General features: G+C 42.2%; 1 protein-coding gene across 2 annotated transcripts in view; it reads left to right on the forward strand.

The window, feature by feature from the left end:
* DPH5 (diphthamide biosynthesis 5) overlaps positions 1 to 14,410 on the forward strand; it is a 34,585-nt gene extending 20,175 nt beyond the window's left edge. For both annotated transcript variants that reach the window (XM_008051030.1, XM_008051023.1), the window contains exons 5-8: positions 6,156 to 6,276; positions 10,357 to 10,396; positions 11,452 to 11,555; positions 13,019 to 14,410. In XM_008051030.1, the coding sequence (XP_008049221.1) occupies positions 6,156 to 6,276; positions 10,357 to 10,396; positions 11,452 to 11,555; positions 13,019 to 13,242 (489 nt within the window). In that variant the 3' untranslated portion in view covers positions 13,243 to 14,410. The remainder of the gene's footprint in view (positions 1 to 6,155; positions 6,277 to 10,356; positions 10,397 to 11,451; positions 11,556 to 13,018) is intronic.
* Positions 14,411 to 15,536: the final 1,126 nt, after the last annotated feature.

A 15,536-nucleotide genomic window follows, 5' to 3' on the forward strand; every position in this document is an offset into this window, starting at 1 on the left:
CAGGTTAATGAAAGAAAGTCTGTTTATTTGCTGAGAGCCAGGCAAGTTTGGGTTGTTTGTAGACTTCCTGATAATGAAAATTTGCTGAATAAATTGATGATTAAGTCAGGATTTTTCTTAATACACAAAAAGCAGGAAGAATAAAATCCTTCTTTTCTTGAATTCGTTGAGTGTAATATTTCTGCAGAAGTAGTTAACAGGTTAGGCATACAGAATCAGAATTGCTTTCATTTAACATTATTTCTGCTTTCAAAGAACCATGTTTTAAAATATCATTTTTTCTTGGTAATAAATTACTTATATACTCATTGAAAATTAGGAAAATAAACTGAATATGAAGAAGAAAATAAAAAGCATCCATAGTCCTGTCACCCGGAGGTGTCCACGGTTTCCAGTTTGAGTATCTTTTTGTTCAGTCTTTTTATTCAGCACTTAGTATGTGTACATTTACTTGACTCACAGTCCAAACAAAAATTAGAATTACAAGTTCCAAAATACTTTGTGTGCAATTTATCATTTTTATGTGTTATTTTTGTTATCAATTCTATGGATTATTTTGTAAAAATGTGGTGACTAAAATGGTTTTGGATCATTTTAAAGGGCAGGTAAGTGAGACAGTTCCATGAACCAGGCAGTGGTGATTTCTGGATAAACACAGCATTATTGGTTGTGGCTGACTTCAGGGAAAGGTTGTATAATTTTCTCATCATTATGAAATGCTTCTACTTTCTCTGGCTGTTGCATGAGTGACCTTGAGTATTGCCATGTGTTCCTCTGTTTATAGAATACATTTCTACTTTAGAAAAATGTATATTACTTTAAAAAAAGGAAGAACTCATTTCCTTCCTTTTTTCATACTGCAGCACTCATTGTGACAGCATTGTTGACTTTGTAGGTGTTCTTATTGTTAGTTTTCAGAAGCATCAGTTGGTTTTATTGTTGTCCAGAGACTAATGTAGAAATGATAAAACCTAGCCTGGTGCAAAGAACACCAAGCCAGATAATAAGGATATCAGAGTTCTGCATTGTTATGTAACCTTAGAAAAACTCATGAGTCTTTCTATTCGTGTGGTCCCTTAGGAACTATTTTTGAGCACCTGCTAAATTGTGGGCATATTGATTTTTTTTCCTTTCATTTCCATTTATTGCTGTTTCTAGTAATTATTATAACAGCTGCCTTGCCATCATTCTCTTCTACTTCCTAGTTTTCTTTTAAATTGTGGGTCTGATTGTGCCGTTCTTCTGTTCAAACAGCTCTGGTAAATTAATCCCCATCCTCTACAGAATGCTCCGTTGCTTGCATGTGTTTCTGATTTTACCATATCACGGCTCACTCACTCGTCTCCACATCTTCCCTTGCACATGACCACAGGGCCATGCATATAATCAACATGCAGCATGTGTTGGTGGAATGACATTCTCATGTATTGATTGATTTCCTCCCCTCACCTCCCACCCCAGAGTTGGATCTTATCTTTGGAATTATATACCTTCAATTGTAATTTTTAAATTTATGTCACAAATGGATTCTTTCATGTATGTGTGAGAAGGTAAGCCTTGTAGCTCTTCTGTCTACACAGTCATTCATCATTATCTGTTGTACCTGGTGTGTGACCCTGTGCATAATCTATCTTAGTGTCAGCTAAAATCAGTGTCACGTCAATGTTAAGCAGAATGCATGTGGGTTTAAAAACCACCAACCCCCACACCCCCCCCCCCCACCCCAGACCAGTGTTCTCTGTAGAAGAGAAAACTAGCCACTCTTGGTTATGTGGTTTTATGGTGCATTTTTTGACAATTCTGTTGTCTTGGCTTTTTTTCACCTCACTGATTTAACTGATTTGAGTGTGTGTGTGTGTGTGTGAGAGAGAGAGAGAGATACTGTGGGGCTTAACAGAGTTATTAACAAGTTTAATTTTCCAATTTTTCCACATGTTAATAAACTTGATCTAACAGATTTTTTTAACTTGAAAATGACAGAATATATTTGTGTTTGTAGTACAAAATAACAAAAGCATTGACGCCTAAAATGGAGCTGTGCTTCCGAAAGGAAAGACACAGTGACAGCCATGAGATGAGTTGTGAAGTTGTGGGCTCAAGCGAAGGTCCTAGGGAAAGAAACAGGTACTCAGCACAAGTTACACGGTGTCAGTTATACAGCCAGAATAGACAGGAATTGGCATGGCAAGTTGTCAGTCAGAGGGTCCATGCTGGAGACAGGTCAGGTGCACTTGGTGATGTTGAGTTCATTGCTCAATACTGCCCAGGACTTTTCCACCTCTTTACCTTCATACTACCTAATTCTTTCCCTATGTACAGTCTCTCCTGTCTAAATCTTGCCTCTCTTTTACAGTCCAGCTCATAGTTCTGTCTTTTCAGAAGTCGCTTCCAGGTGCTAAATGGTAGTAGAAGTGCTAAACTCTTACAATACTTAAGAGTCTATAGAATATCTAATAATTCTTTTTACTGCTTAATATTGTCTTTTCTGTACATCGTCTTACTCTGACTAGATCATGCCCTGTACCTCCAGAAGGGAGTTTTGAGTTGAGTTTGTTTTTGTTTTTTTATCTTCAATAAATAAAACATAATCCAGTATCCAGTTAGGTAAACTGCTTTCTCTATTAAGCTACTCCAGGTTAAAATAAAATAGACCTGAGTTTACCTACTGTTTCTTGAAAACAGCTGTTTGTCTTTAAACTTACAATGTTTGGGGAAATGATCCCAGCACGAGGCCCACTTTGAGAGATGGCTCATTGCACAGGCTACTGCAGCCTCACTCTCGGTACCATGTGGCTTTGCTCTCATTTCTTGTTATAGTTTACTGGTAAGTTCTTGGATTGTGAAACACAAAGAACGGGTTCTTCTGTTCCTTGAGGTACTGACAGCTAAATGGTGAAACTTTGCGTAATGTTCCAGGATTCATTGAAGAAGTTTGCACCACAGCCCCAAGAGTGGTCAGAGTTTATAAATCTGAGTCCTGGAGAGCAGCACTTGTGGGAGGCTTTCTGTAATCCCTGAAATCAAACAGTTCTACACAGAATGTCTCAGTGTTTCTATGTGACCAGCATGTCAATGCTTTTTTAAGTGGTCTGTCACTTGCTTTTTGAATGAACTTAGTTTTTTATGTCCATGATTCTTAAAATATTTAAGACCCATGTAAAGTATTTATTGCACATATAAGTTTCTTTAACTTTGATAGTTTTCCTTGAAATTTTTCATTAAGTAATATTACTATTTCAAAACCTGATCAGAAATGTAAAAAAAAATCTTTTAGAATATAAATAGTTGAACTTGTCAGAATTAAATCAAAAGTGTAGTTTCAAATATTTGGTAATATTTTTGAAGTCACTCCAGTAAGACAAGCACTTGAATCATAGCAGGACACACATTCTTGAACCTCTTCATGCCATTATTATAAACATTATCAGTATTGCATCTTTAGATTTTTGACATCAGCTGAGTCTTCGCTATGTGCAAGGTGGTACCAGGCACTCTTCATGCTTTATGCGATTTAACCCTTAAAAACACTTTTTTCTTTCTTTTTCTTTTTTTTATAGAAAGCAGGATTTATTGAGAGGACAGAAAAGCTCCCACAGTGGGAGGGAACCTGAGGGGGTTGCCCTTTATCTTTTTTTTTTAAAGAGACAGCAAGCAGCTTGCTTTGTTGCCCAGGCTGGAGTGCAGTGGCATGATCATAGCCTGTTTTAGCTTCAAACTCCTGGGCTCAAACAATCCTCCTGTCTTGGCCTGCTGAGTAATTGCTGGGACTACAGGCACATGCCACCACACCTGGCTAATTTTTTTTTTTTTTTGAGGAGGTGGAGGTCTTGCTTTGTTACCCAGGCTTGTCTTGAACTCCTGGCTGTTCTAGAACTCCTGGCTTCAAGATCCTCCTACCTTGGCCTCCCAAATTACTGGGATTACAGGTGTGCACCTCTGCACCAGGCCCACATTTGTTTATGGCTAATACACTCATTTTGCAGGCAAGTCCCTCCTGAGGGTGAGGAGGGTCACTTGACTTGTCCATGATTGCCTAGCAGGTAAGACCCAGTGCCGTGAGTGGCTCCGGGGCCTTTGCCTACTCTCTGAGAGGAGCAGGGCCGTAACCCATGAGGATGGAGCTGTGCTTTGCTCGTCACTTCAGCCTGCACCCAGTGTGATGCCTGGCTTGCAGCAGGTGCTCGCACAAGTATGTATTGGTAAGCCAGTGCCTCTTCAAGCATATGGAAATGCCAAGCCCTCAGCAGGCCCAGGCCCATTCCCGGTGGCATGGCACAAGCAAATGTATTCCTGGGGTCCCACGTTGGAACGTAAAACACATTTGTCAACTGTGGCAGGAAGATTCAAGACTCTTGAGTACTTGGAGTGACGTGGTTCTTTGTACACCAGCCTGTGCATTTGATTGCTGTGAACACTATGACTTCTGTGAGGGAATACATTTTCAGACAGCTTTCAGATGGATTTTGGGAAGAGAGCCTGCTGGTAGGTGAGTGGGAGGAATATGGTAAACCTTCCCTCTAGAACTCAGAGTCACCATTGTGAGTATCTGTTACAGTAAAAACCAAGAACATCAAGCTCCCCTAGAGATGGGGTGGGTGGGACCCTGAGGGCCTGTTTCCTGTGTCTTCCCCTTGTCTCCAGTGGCCTCTGAAGCTGATTTGAGAAGCCATAGGCTACTGGAAGCAGAGGATGACCGGTCCCGCTTCATACTAGTGTCTTATTTTTCAAAGGAAGGACCAAAGCTTAGTCACGGCTGTTTCAGGCACACAGTTAATTTGTGGTGGGGGCTGCATGTGGTTTTCAGAGTTTAGTGCTTTCCAGCTTTATTATTCATTTTCTCAAGTTCTGTTTAAGTTGAATGGTTAAGTCTTTATACAATAACTTTAGTGTTAATTTCACGTCATACAGAAATAGTCTTTGCACAGTACCTAGATCAGAACTAGTATGAGTATACCACTTCAGTTTGCATTAGTTTTTACATGTTACTCTATCCTCACAACTGTAGGGGTAGGAAGGACAATGTTTGATCATTGTTCCTATTTTAGAGTTAAAGACTTAGAGTAATGTTATCCAGCTAACAAGCTGCAGACCCAGACAGAATTCAAAGGTAGGTTTTTCTCGGCATAAGATTTGGAGTTGTACTCATCTCAGTGAGCTGGTGTGGCCAGCCCGGGTCGGAGGAGCAGGCTTCTTGGTTGTGGTGAAGAATAATGGGCCATGGGGGCAGAGGAGGAGGCTTGGAGAATGCCCTTGTCAGTGGACTCGGTGGTGAGGGAGCAGATGCTTAAGTCAAGGGAGCGGAGGTGTAGCGCAGGGGCTGGAGTGCAGACGCACTTCACGAGTCTCTTCAGCTAGTGTGATGGAAGGGAGTGTTCCCTCAGACCTAGGATGAGTGTTTCTTGTTAATGAGCTGTGTAACATTAGCTAAGTCAGTTGATCTGCCTAAGCCTTGGGTTTCATCTGTAAGATGAGAATGATAGTAACTTTGAGAAACTTGCTCTAACTGCTTTGACTGCTTTTTCTTTCTTTTTTTGCTTTTAGACTTTTTTGCTTTTTTTTTTTTTGAGTTGGAGTCTCACTCGATCACCCAGGCTGGAGTGTGATGGCACACTCACGGCCACCCCAGCATCAAGCAGCTGGGCTCCCGTGATCTTTCTACCTCAGCCTTCCAAGTAGCTGGAACTACAGGCATGCACTACCATGCCCAGCTAATTTTTTTGATTTATTGTAGAGATGAGGTCTCACCAAGTTGCCCGGGCTGGTCTTGAACCCGTGGGCTCAGGCAATCCACTCACCTTCGCCTCCCAAAGTGCTGGGATTACAGGCTGAGCCACCGCAACTGACCTAGATTCTTTGTATTCAGTATTTTTAGCCACTATATCACTAAATTATGAATTTGTTACATATATTCCTATACTGAATGCAGAAATAACTGGAAGCTTACTACTGAAAGGGGCATCAGAAAGATGCCAGCAACAGTGAGCCACAGGGAAATTTCACTGTCTTTTGTGTGTGTGTGACAGATGTGATCCCCGTCTCAAGCTGGGGATCACATTTTATTTTGGTTTTAAGAGGATTGAACGTCTCCTTATCTTTGAAATAGTAGTTAGTGAGTTGTTCCATCATTAATTGATGTTTTTGCTTTCTTTTTCTAGTTGTATAAGTTTGGAGAGACAGTTTCTATTGTTTTTTGGACGGACACTTGGAGACCAGAAAGCTTCTTTGACAAAGTGAAGAAGAACAGACGGAACGGCATGCACACACTGTGCCTGCTAGGTGAGGCTTGGGATCCTGCCGTCACCATGTGGGGTTGCCATGTTGTTCTCATCTGCCTGGGTGTTAAGGTGAAAACGGTTCTAGAGTCACTAGCTAGAGGTAAGAAGAGAGATGACTAGCTGTTCTGGGTGTGCCACTCTCCCAGCTCCCAGGGAGGCGTGTATCCTGTTCCAAATGCCACTTGCTGTTCCTGCAAACACTGGTTCCTGCAGCTCCACCCACCTTGGGAGAGCCTTGCCAACCTTCTACACCTGACCATTTGTCCATCAGAGCCCCTTGTTTTCTTCATGGTCTTACTCCCCATTGGAATTACCATGTTAGCTTAGTCGATTTCTTTTCTCTTCATAAGGGCAGGGACGTGGTCTTGCTTTTGCTGTATCTGCAAGTCTGGCACAATGTGGCTTCAGTAAATATTTGCGGAAGTTAGTTGGTTGACATTTTGTTTAGTTTATTTTCTCAGACTTAGTCCTAGTACTCACTGGCACAGAAAATCTGTAACTCTTGCTCATTTAATCAGTTCCAACCAGAATCCACCCTTCATTCTGATCACATTGATTCCTGATTAGTTCTGAATCTAGTCCAGGCCATAAATGCTTCTCTGACATGTTTTCTTTTGGTTTATGCCTGTATTTCACAATTAACTGGTATGTTTTCTTATTTTGGTTTGTTACTGGTGTGACTTAGTGCTTCATTAATAACTAATTAATTAGCTTTATAATTTTGTCCTTGGGTATTCCTTGTAAAACTAGACTGGTCATCCTTTTTTTTTTTTTTTTGAGTTGGAGTCTAACTCCAGTCACCCAGGCTAGAGTACGGTGGCACGCTCACAGCCACCCCAGCATCAACCTGCTGGACTCAGGCGGTCCTTCTGCCTCAACCTTCCAAGTAGTCAGAACTACAGTCACTTGCTACCACACCTGGCTAATTTCTCAATTAGAGATGAGGTCTCGCCAAGTTCTCCAACCCATGGACTCAGGCAGTCCCCTCACCTCAGCCTCTCAAACTGCTGGGATTATAGACTTGAGCCGCTGCGCTCAGTCTGGTCTACCTTTTTTGTAGTCCTTACTAATAAGAATGCTGTAAGGCACTTGCGAATTGATGTGGACTATACCATCAGATATAGTTATTTATTTATTTATTATTATTATTTTTTTTTTTTGAGTTGGAGTCTCACTCTGTCGCCCAGACTGGAGTGCAGGGGCCGCTCCCGGCCACCACAGCCTCAGCCTGCTGGGCTCCGGCAATCCTTCCGCCTCAGCCTTCCGAGTAGCTGGAACTACAGGAGTGCGCTACCACACCCGGCTCATTTTGATTTATTATAGAGATGCGGTCTCGCCAAGTTGCCCAGGTGGGTCTCAAACCCGCAGGCTCAGGCAGTCCACTCACTTCAGCCTCCCAAAGGCGCAGGATTACAGGCTGAGCCACCGAGCCTGGCTTATTTATTATTTTAAATAGCGACAAGGTCCTTGCTGTGTTGACCAGAGCAGTCTTGAGCTCCTGGCCTCAAGCAGTCCTCCCTCCTCGGCCTCCCAAAGTTCTGCATTAGAGGAACATGCCTGGCTGATATGGCCATCTTGTTATCCCAAACTTAGATCCAGCTAAGACCAGCAATAGGTAGAAGGTCAGAGTGGAACAGTGGGGGAAGGAGAGCTGATAAAGAACTTGGATTAAAGGAGGAAGTCGAAGTATATATAGCTGAGGGACAAGAAATGGGATTCACCGGTGCTGGGACACTAGAGAGTGTGTGTCAACAGGGTGGAGGGTTTAGGACAACAGAGAGAGGGCAGCCGGCACTGGACACTAGAGAGTGTGTGTGTCAACAGGACAGAGGATTTTAAGACAGTAAGGAAAGGAGAGTTGGAGTGGCAACCTGCCTGGTAACCCCCACACCCTGTAAAGGGGGAGATGGGAAGCAGGCATCTCCTCTTTGGAGAGCTCTGGAAAGGCAGGTAGGAAGTCAGCTTATAGGTGTTTGTTGAGTGCTTACTCGATGCCTGATCCCAAGGTTCTTTGGGAATATTAGGGAAGTGTTAGACCTGTGTCCTGCCTCAATTTTTAAATTTGGTTTGAAACGAATGTGTTACACACATGAAAGGTTAAGGACAATTCAGTTCTGTTGTGTGGAGAGGCAGGAAGGACAAACGGAACTTGGCTTCTGAGTTCTCTTTCCAAGAACTGCGTCTTAGCTTTCCTGGGAAAAGACAAACAAGGTTAAGCAGCACATCTTCCCTGCTATACTAACTAAAGCAGGAAAAGGGTGTAAGCTAGGATGTAGTGATCCACACCCTCAAGCCATAGTCCTCACCAGTGAGCCTCTGGCATTCCTGTTATTTAAATTAGTATGTACTTACTGAATGCCTGCTGTGGTCCAAGTACCATGGAAATTAGTGAGAATAAACCCAGGGGAGAAACCGCAGAGAATTGAACATTTACTTACAAAGACCAAGATAGATGATGTAATTAGAGAGTAATAAAAGGTAGTGTTAATCACGGGGATCGTTCTAAGAACAAAAACATTTGCGAGGAAGTCAACAAGGACTTTATGAAGGAACTGGGACTATGTTGCCATAAAGGTAGGTGGTGGGGGAGGCATAGGCGTAAATGTGTCCGGAAGATATTTGTGGAGTGTCTTCTGAATACCTCGTGTTAAGCCAGGTCCTGGAACTAAGATGCATACGTAGAAGCAGAGGGGAAAAATCGTGGCCTGTGTGAAGACAAGGGAAAAGTGATAAGACTGGTCCAGCCTGAGACTCATGTGTGAACGCAGTCTTACGCTTAATCGAAAGGCATTTGCCTGTGTACGTTCCCCTCAGTCATCTTCATCTTAAAAATCAGATTCTGTAGAGCATATCATTAAAAAAGTTAAGAAAACTGAAAATAGGAAAAATCACAAATAACATTCAGATGTTCAAGGTGAATGAACTAATAATGTGTTGAATTTTTTAAAATCTTGCAAACGTCACTTAGGGGACATCAAAAGTTGGCTTACACCACTAATGGTATTGGTGTCTGTGTTTTCAATAGCAGATACTCATTTTTTTGCCATAATGTACAAAACAAGTAAAAATATTAAATAGCTAATGATATTTCAAACCTGAAAAAGGCTTTGCTCCTGGTTCCAAGAACATTTAAAAATACATATTTAAGGTTAATCACTGCTATAATTTTCTAGCAAAGGCTTTAGCATTTTATGAGAAAGCCTTCTAGAATCCCTCAGGAAGACTGTGGGAGTGTGCTGAGGACACTGCAGTTGCACTGTATTTATTTCTGCAAGGGCCGACTCTGGCTGAACCACTTGTTTTCAGCCTGTAGAACAGGAAGCAGCTGTTGCTCCCACTGCTGTGTACCAAGTTCCGGGGCGGATGTGGAGTGAGTCTGCCCTTCTACCCCTCACCAGATAGTGCATTGAGCGTTGGTGCTAGAAAGGGGCACCAAGATTGGGCTCTGGACACAGGAGCAGAGGTTGCATCTGGTCGGTCTCTGTGTGGTCATGGTCAGTGCTCTAATGCTCCACCCGCAGTATGAGTCCCTGGTATTAGGGTATTTATAATGAGAGTGCATCTTAACAGTTATAAGAAAGCAAGCGACTCTTTTTAAAGCGTGGCAGGAATGCTGTTTCTATTCGTGTTCCATCCGTTGAAGCTTACGTTCTGGTGCCTGAAAATTAGGGAAGGACAGGATATCACAAGGCTTTCAGTATCTGCCTCATAGAAATGGAAACAGAGACTTTGATGAGCTGCGAGGCAGCGTGTATGCCAGTGTTTATCTCATGCCTTCCTTTGTCTTCTGGTCCAACAGGATGTCAGATCCCAGCAGGATGGTGGCAGGGCCAAGCTCGTGTTTGCTTTTTAACTGATGGCCCCAACACACCACAAGCTTCCCTCCTTCAAGCATTTCTGTGAGAAGGGGCAAGATGCAAGTGTGAGGGAAGGCTGTCACACACACACTCTCCTATGAGCACCTCAGAGACTTGGGAAGAAGGTCCCCTAAGATTTAGGTGACTCGTAACTGAAATTGATGCATAGAGTTTTGAATTAAATGCTTAATTAAATTAAAAGAACTGTTTTTCAATTCCTACAGACATCAAAGTAAAGGAGCAGTCTTTGGAAAATCTCATCAAGTGAGTTCTGATTCCGAGAATGGTTGTATCTATTTAAATTCCTTGAACAAGTCAATAAATACTACTTAAATGACGAGAGTTCTAAAGATTGTTGAAATCAGCTTTTAATAATTGTAAACATTGAAACGCTTTAATTCTTATGAAATGATAAGCAGTGTGATTGAGTGGAAATAGCACTGAGAACAGTGGCTGGTCTCTGGTAAGACACTCAGTAGGTATTTGTGGAATGAATTAATAAATTGGGATTCAGAAGATGTGGGTTTGAATCCTGAGTCTACCTCTAGTCATGTGTTCTTTGGCAAGCCACCTCCATCTCTGAGCCTTTTTCTTGTCCTGTATGTAATAATATACTAATCCTGTGTTGCTTAGAGAAGTAGTATCAAGTAGAGTACTCAGTACCCAGTACCCACATGTGACTAATGAGCACTTGAGATGTGGTTAATGCAACTGAGGAACTAAGTTTTTCATTTAATTTTAATTAACTTAAAACATACTCAATTTAGTGATTGGAAAACTTTTAAGTATTTCTGGAACAATTTAAATATACAGCTCTACTTTTGAAAACATAAATTTTATGAAATTTAAATACAGATCAAGTATTTCCAATGAAAGTTTAACATCCAGATTAAGATATGCCATAGCTGGGCACAGTGGCTCACACATGGAATCACAGCACTTTGGGAGGCAGAGGCAAGAGGACTGCCTGAGGCCGGGGGGTTGAGACCAGCCTGGGCAACTTGGTGAGACCTCGTCCCTACAATAAATCAAAAAGTTGCATGGGTGTGTTGGTGGTGCCTGTGGTTCCAGCTACTTGGAAGGCTGAAGCAGAAGGATCACCTGAGCCAAGGAGGTTGAGGCTGCAGTGGCCATGAGCATGCCACTGCACTCCAGCCTGGGCGACAGAGGGAGACTCCAACTCAAAAAAAAAAGATGCCAGATTTCAAAGACTTAGCATAAAAACAGTCTCTATAGTAATTTCATGTAAATTAATAGCATTCATAACGCTTTATTTGATTTCTTGGCTGAGAACGATGCATCTGGTTCTGTTTTTGCAGGGGAAAGAAGGTCTATGAACCTCCTCGGTACATGAGTGTCAGCCAGGCTGCCCAGCAGCTTCTGGAAATCGTCCAGAACCACAGGCTTCAAGGAGAAGAGCCAGGTACTGCAGGCCTGTGGGGCTCTTCCATTCCCTGTTACCACGTGTGGATGTGCATGTGACGTAACATCTGGCACACTCACATAGATACCACCAGGGAAGCAAGAGCCTGTGTTTTTGCATTTACTTTTTCTTGTCTTTTTTTCCAACTTTAACTTGAAGCCTTGTTCTGAACGAAAAATAATGTTCTTTATAATAAAATTAACACTACTCCAGAAAGTGAGGGTTTTTCCCAAATTAAATATAAATCAGATTTGATATAAATATGTTAATGTATAAATATTTTGATAAAATACAGAACTTTCATTTTAGCCCTAATTGGTGGTGACATCTGTCTGCCCTGTTTATATGTTTATTCTACTTTTTTTAATCTCAGTACTGACACCATGAATAGTTTTCATCATGGTAAAGACAAGAGCATTTATCCTCAGATTCCTAATGTGTAGACACATTGCATGGTGTGTTATAAAATGCTTATTGTCAGTAAATCTTTCTTGAGGGGCTCTTAAATGAACCTTTCATTACAGGCTATTACAAGGGGCTGTTTGCCTCTGAGTACCTATCCCTGATAGAATAGATGAAGTAAGAGCCTCCTGAGTGGCCACTGCCTACTCTCTTCTCATTGGCAGGCCTCGGTGCAGTCGTTCACCAGGTAGCCTCAAGGTATTCCACATCCGTAACTGCAGAGTGCCTTGCACTCCTGCTTGTTCTAGAATAATGCGTTTGCACCTTTTGATCACTGTTCAACCAGGACAACTGCCCTGCCACAAAGCAATCAAACCTTTAATGGGGCAGCCCTTCAGTTTGAGCGTCAGAGGAAGTAATACTCAAGTATGTGAAAGTTGGCTGTTTTGAACTTAAAAGCATAAGCGATGCCCAGCGCTCACTGTTTGTTAAGAGATCTCTAGTTTACTCAATACTTTCATACTCATTTCCTCAGCCCTCACCACCACCATTAAAGAAAGAGAGAATTACATTATAAAAAATGAAAAACCTGAAGTTTGTCACATAGCTAATTAGGTAGCAAAGCAGAAAACTCCAATCTGTGTATTTACCTCATAATCTCAAATTTTTTCCAGTATATCTGGGTCAATATGAACATCTCTCAAGCAAGTTATTAAAAATATAATGTGACATAAACATTGCCTACTCAGAATCTATTTAAAGACAAATGCTCTGCAATTGCAAAGCTATGGATGTAGCTTGTTAGGTCCTAAAGACTTAAACTCATGTCCGTCTTTGGAATTCTGAAAGCTTAAATAAAGTGGGGAGTACATTTTCATATGTCAGATAGCACAGATGATTTAGAAAAACCTTGGGTGGATCATGGATACTTGGTCCATGAGCGGCTGAGCAGATTTAAGGTATGTGGGGTTTCTTTAAATGTACTTGCTATACTTGTGAGTATTGGACAGGACAATGTATTTGCTGAACTGAGTGGCAGTATCTTTTTTCTTTTTAAATAGCAATCACCGAGGAAACACTTTGTGTTGGCTTAGCCAGGGTTGGTGCCGAGGACCAGAAAATCGCAGCAGGCACTTTACAGCAGATGTGCACCGTGGACTTGGGAGGACCCCTGCATTCCCTGATTATCACAGGAGGCAACTTGCATCCGCTGGAAACGGAGATGTTAAGTTTGTTTTCCATACCAGAAAACAGCTCAGAATCCCAGTGCATCGATGGACCCTGAGTACAGACAGTCTCTGCTGTCTGACATTAATTTCAGCCATATATGGATGTAGACATATTTGTATAACAAATTAAACAGGTCTTTTTGTTTGTCTAATAAGTATAAAACCCATGACCAAAGAGAAAGGTGAGTCAGCAGCGCTGGGCTTCCTGCAGCCATGGGCTGTGAGGTCATCAGCTGCCACTAGTTGGGCAGCTTCTCAAGACATATGTGCCAAAGCAGGCCAGGCTGGAAAGCCTGTGGGGAGATGCCCATTGGCAGAGTCCATTAACAGCGGTTTTTATTTATGAGCCAGCTTACATAAGGCGGTTGTCACAGAGCATAACTCTGAGGTAACTGGAAAGTAAATCACTTGAGTCCCAGTTTTAAAGGTAAGAAATGTCATGAGTGGCGAGAAAAGCAAATGAAAGATTGGTGACAGTTCACATCACATAAGTTTCTTTCTTAAAATGTCAGCTGCCCTGACTGCAGGACAAGTTGTCCAGACAGCAGCTGGCCCTAGTGTGTGTCAACAGAGGTGGGAGGAGTAAATCTCCATCAGCAGCCTCCTACTCAGAGCTCAGCCGAGCACAAGCCCCAAACGATGATGCCCTTCCACCTTGGCTGATGGTTAGCTGATGTCCTAAACATGTGGCTTGTAGTCTGCTGTATTTGGGAAGTTGTTTAATTATTTAATTGTAAATGTCCAGCCAGCCATGTACATTTGGCTGTTTGGCTTTAAATAGCATCGTTCACATCCAAACAAACAAATGGAAAACTTGCCAGCTATAAAATACAACTTACAAAAATTTAAGTTTGAAGACAACGGTGGGTTAGTCCAGATTTGTCACATCACTTAATTTAGTTAATGTGCCATTCTCTAGATATGTGAGTAGTCATGTGTTACATTTCTAGACTATAGAATTTATACTTGCCAGTTTGGAATAGAAGCAACCTATTCTGTCTAGTTTGGTTGGTTACCTGAACTTTTTGCTTAGCAGATTCACTGAAAATTGAACAAAGATCCTTCTACTTCCTGGGATTGTCAGTGAGGGAGAGATTGTTTTATTTCATTTTAGACCAAAGATATTTTAACATATATGGAACATTCCATTTTCATTGTTGAACACAAAAGGGGAGAGCACCAGCACATTCAAATAGCAGTTCCATATTATTTTCTTTTGAGGTGTTAAACTAAATATTTAAGAATTAAAAGGTGAAGGAACTCTGGTTTTTAGTGCTGGTGGAAAACACTGTCCATTATGAACCCCAGAGAGAATATGATGAACACCTTTTTGGACACTGGGGGTGGCCAGACCTTGAGCTATGCATGTGGCTTTTCCCTTCAGCCCTTCCCAGACTGTCTTAGAAGGTGAGGTCAGTGCCTGAGGGAAGGAGGTGGCATTCTTGCTGGCTCAGGTTAGGATAGAACTGAAGGCTGCCGGAGGTGAGTCATAGAAGGAGAGGCACCTCCAATCTGCGTGTTCTCTGTCCCTGTCTCCCTGACTGGCTCCACACTGTGCAATCCCTGAAGACTCAGCACCCTGTGGAGGCTGCAGCAGGGAGACCGAGGAGCTGAGCTGGGCATGCTGTTACCTGCTTCAAGAGATGGAATGTCAAGCCTGAGTTCTGGCAAGTCAGAAGAGCTTGTTGGGAACCGAGCTTCCTGCCAAAACCCAGAATGGCCGCGTGCTAGAAAGGATAGGGCTCGAGATCTGCACTGAAACTATGGACAGAACTTTTGACGTGAGGGAAAATCAGGACTCAGAAGGTTGAAGTCATTAGCCAGTGGTTTACATTAGAACAAGGCTGGCAAACAGCATAACAGTACAGTAAAACGTTAGGGAGCATCCAAAGACAAGAAATTATGGCCTATGGTAAGCAATAAATAAAAAGCAGTGGAGTCTCTAGCAAACTAGATACTGGAATTCGTGAATCAGCAGATGAGGACTTTTAAAGCAGCTTTTGGAAACAAAAAAATGGGCTTATCGGTCAAGTACACATGACAGATGAAGCATCATCCAATCAGAGGAAGAAGGGTGGCAGGGAGAAAAAGTACGGTGCCTTGATGCCATGGGGTCAGTGTCAGGCGGCTTAACATATATAACTGACTTCCAGAAGAAGGAAAATAGGGCAGAGAGATGAGGAAATAAAGTCCTAAATTACCTAGATCCAGTAAGCTCAGTGAACCCCAAGCAGAATAAAAGAGAAAGGCACACCTAATACATCAATTAAAACAGGAAGTCCAGTGTAGTAGCTCCCACCTGTCATTCCAGCACTTTGGGAAGCCTAGGTGAAAGGATTGCCTGAGCCCA

The sequence above is a fragment of the Carlito syrichta genome, unplaced genomic scaffold, assembly GCF_000164805.1.
Source record: "Carlito syrichta isolate Samal-C Ts95f unplaced genomic scaffold, Tarsius_syrichta-2.0.1 Scaffold63521, whole genome shotgun sequence".
Classification (NCBI taxonomy): domain Eukaryota; kingdom Metazoa; phylum Chordata; class Mammalia; order Primates; family Tarsiidae; genus Carlito; species Carlito syrichta.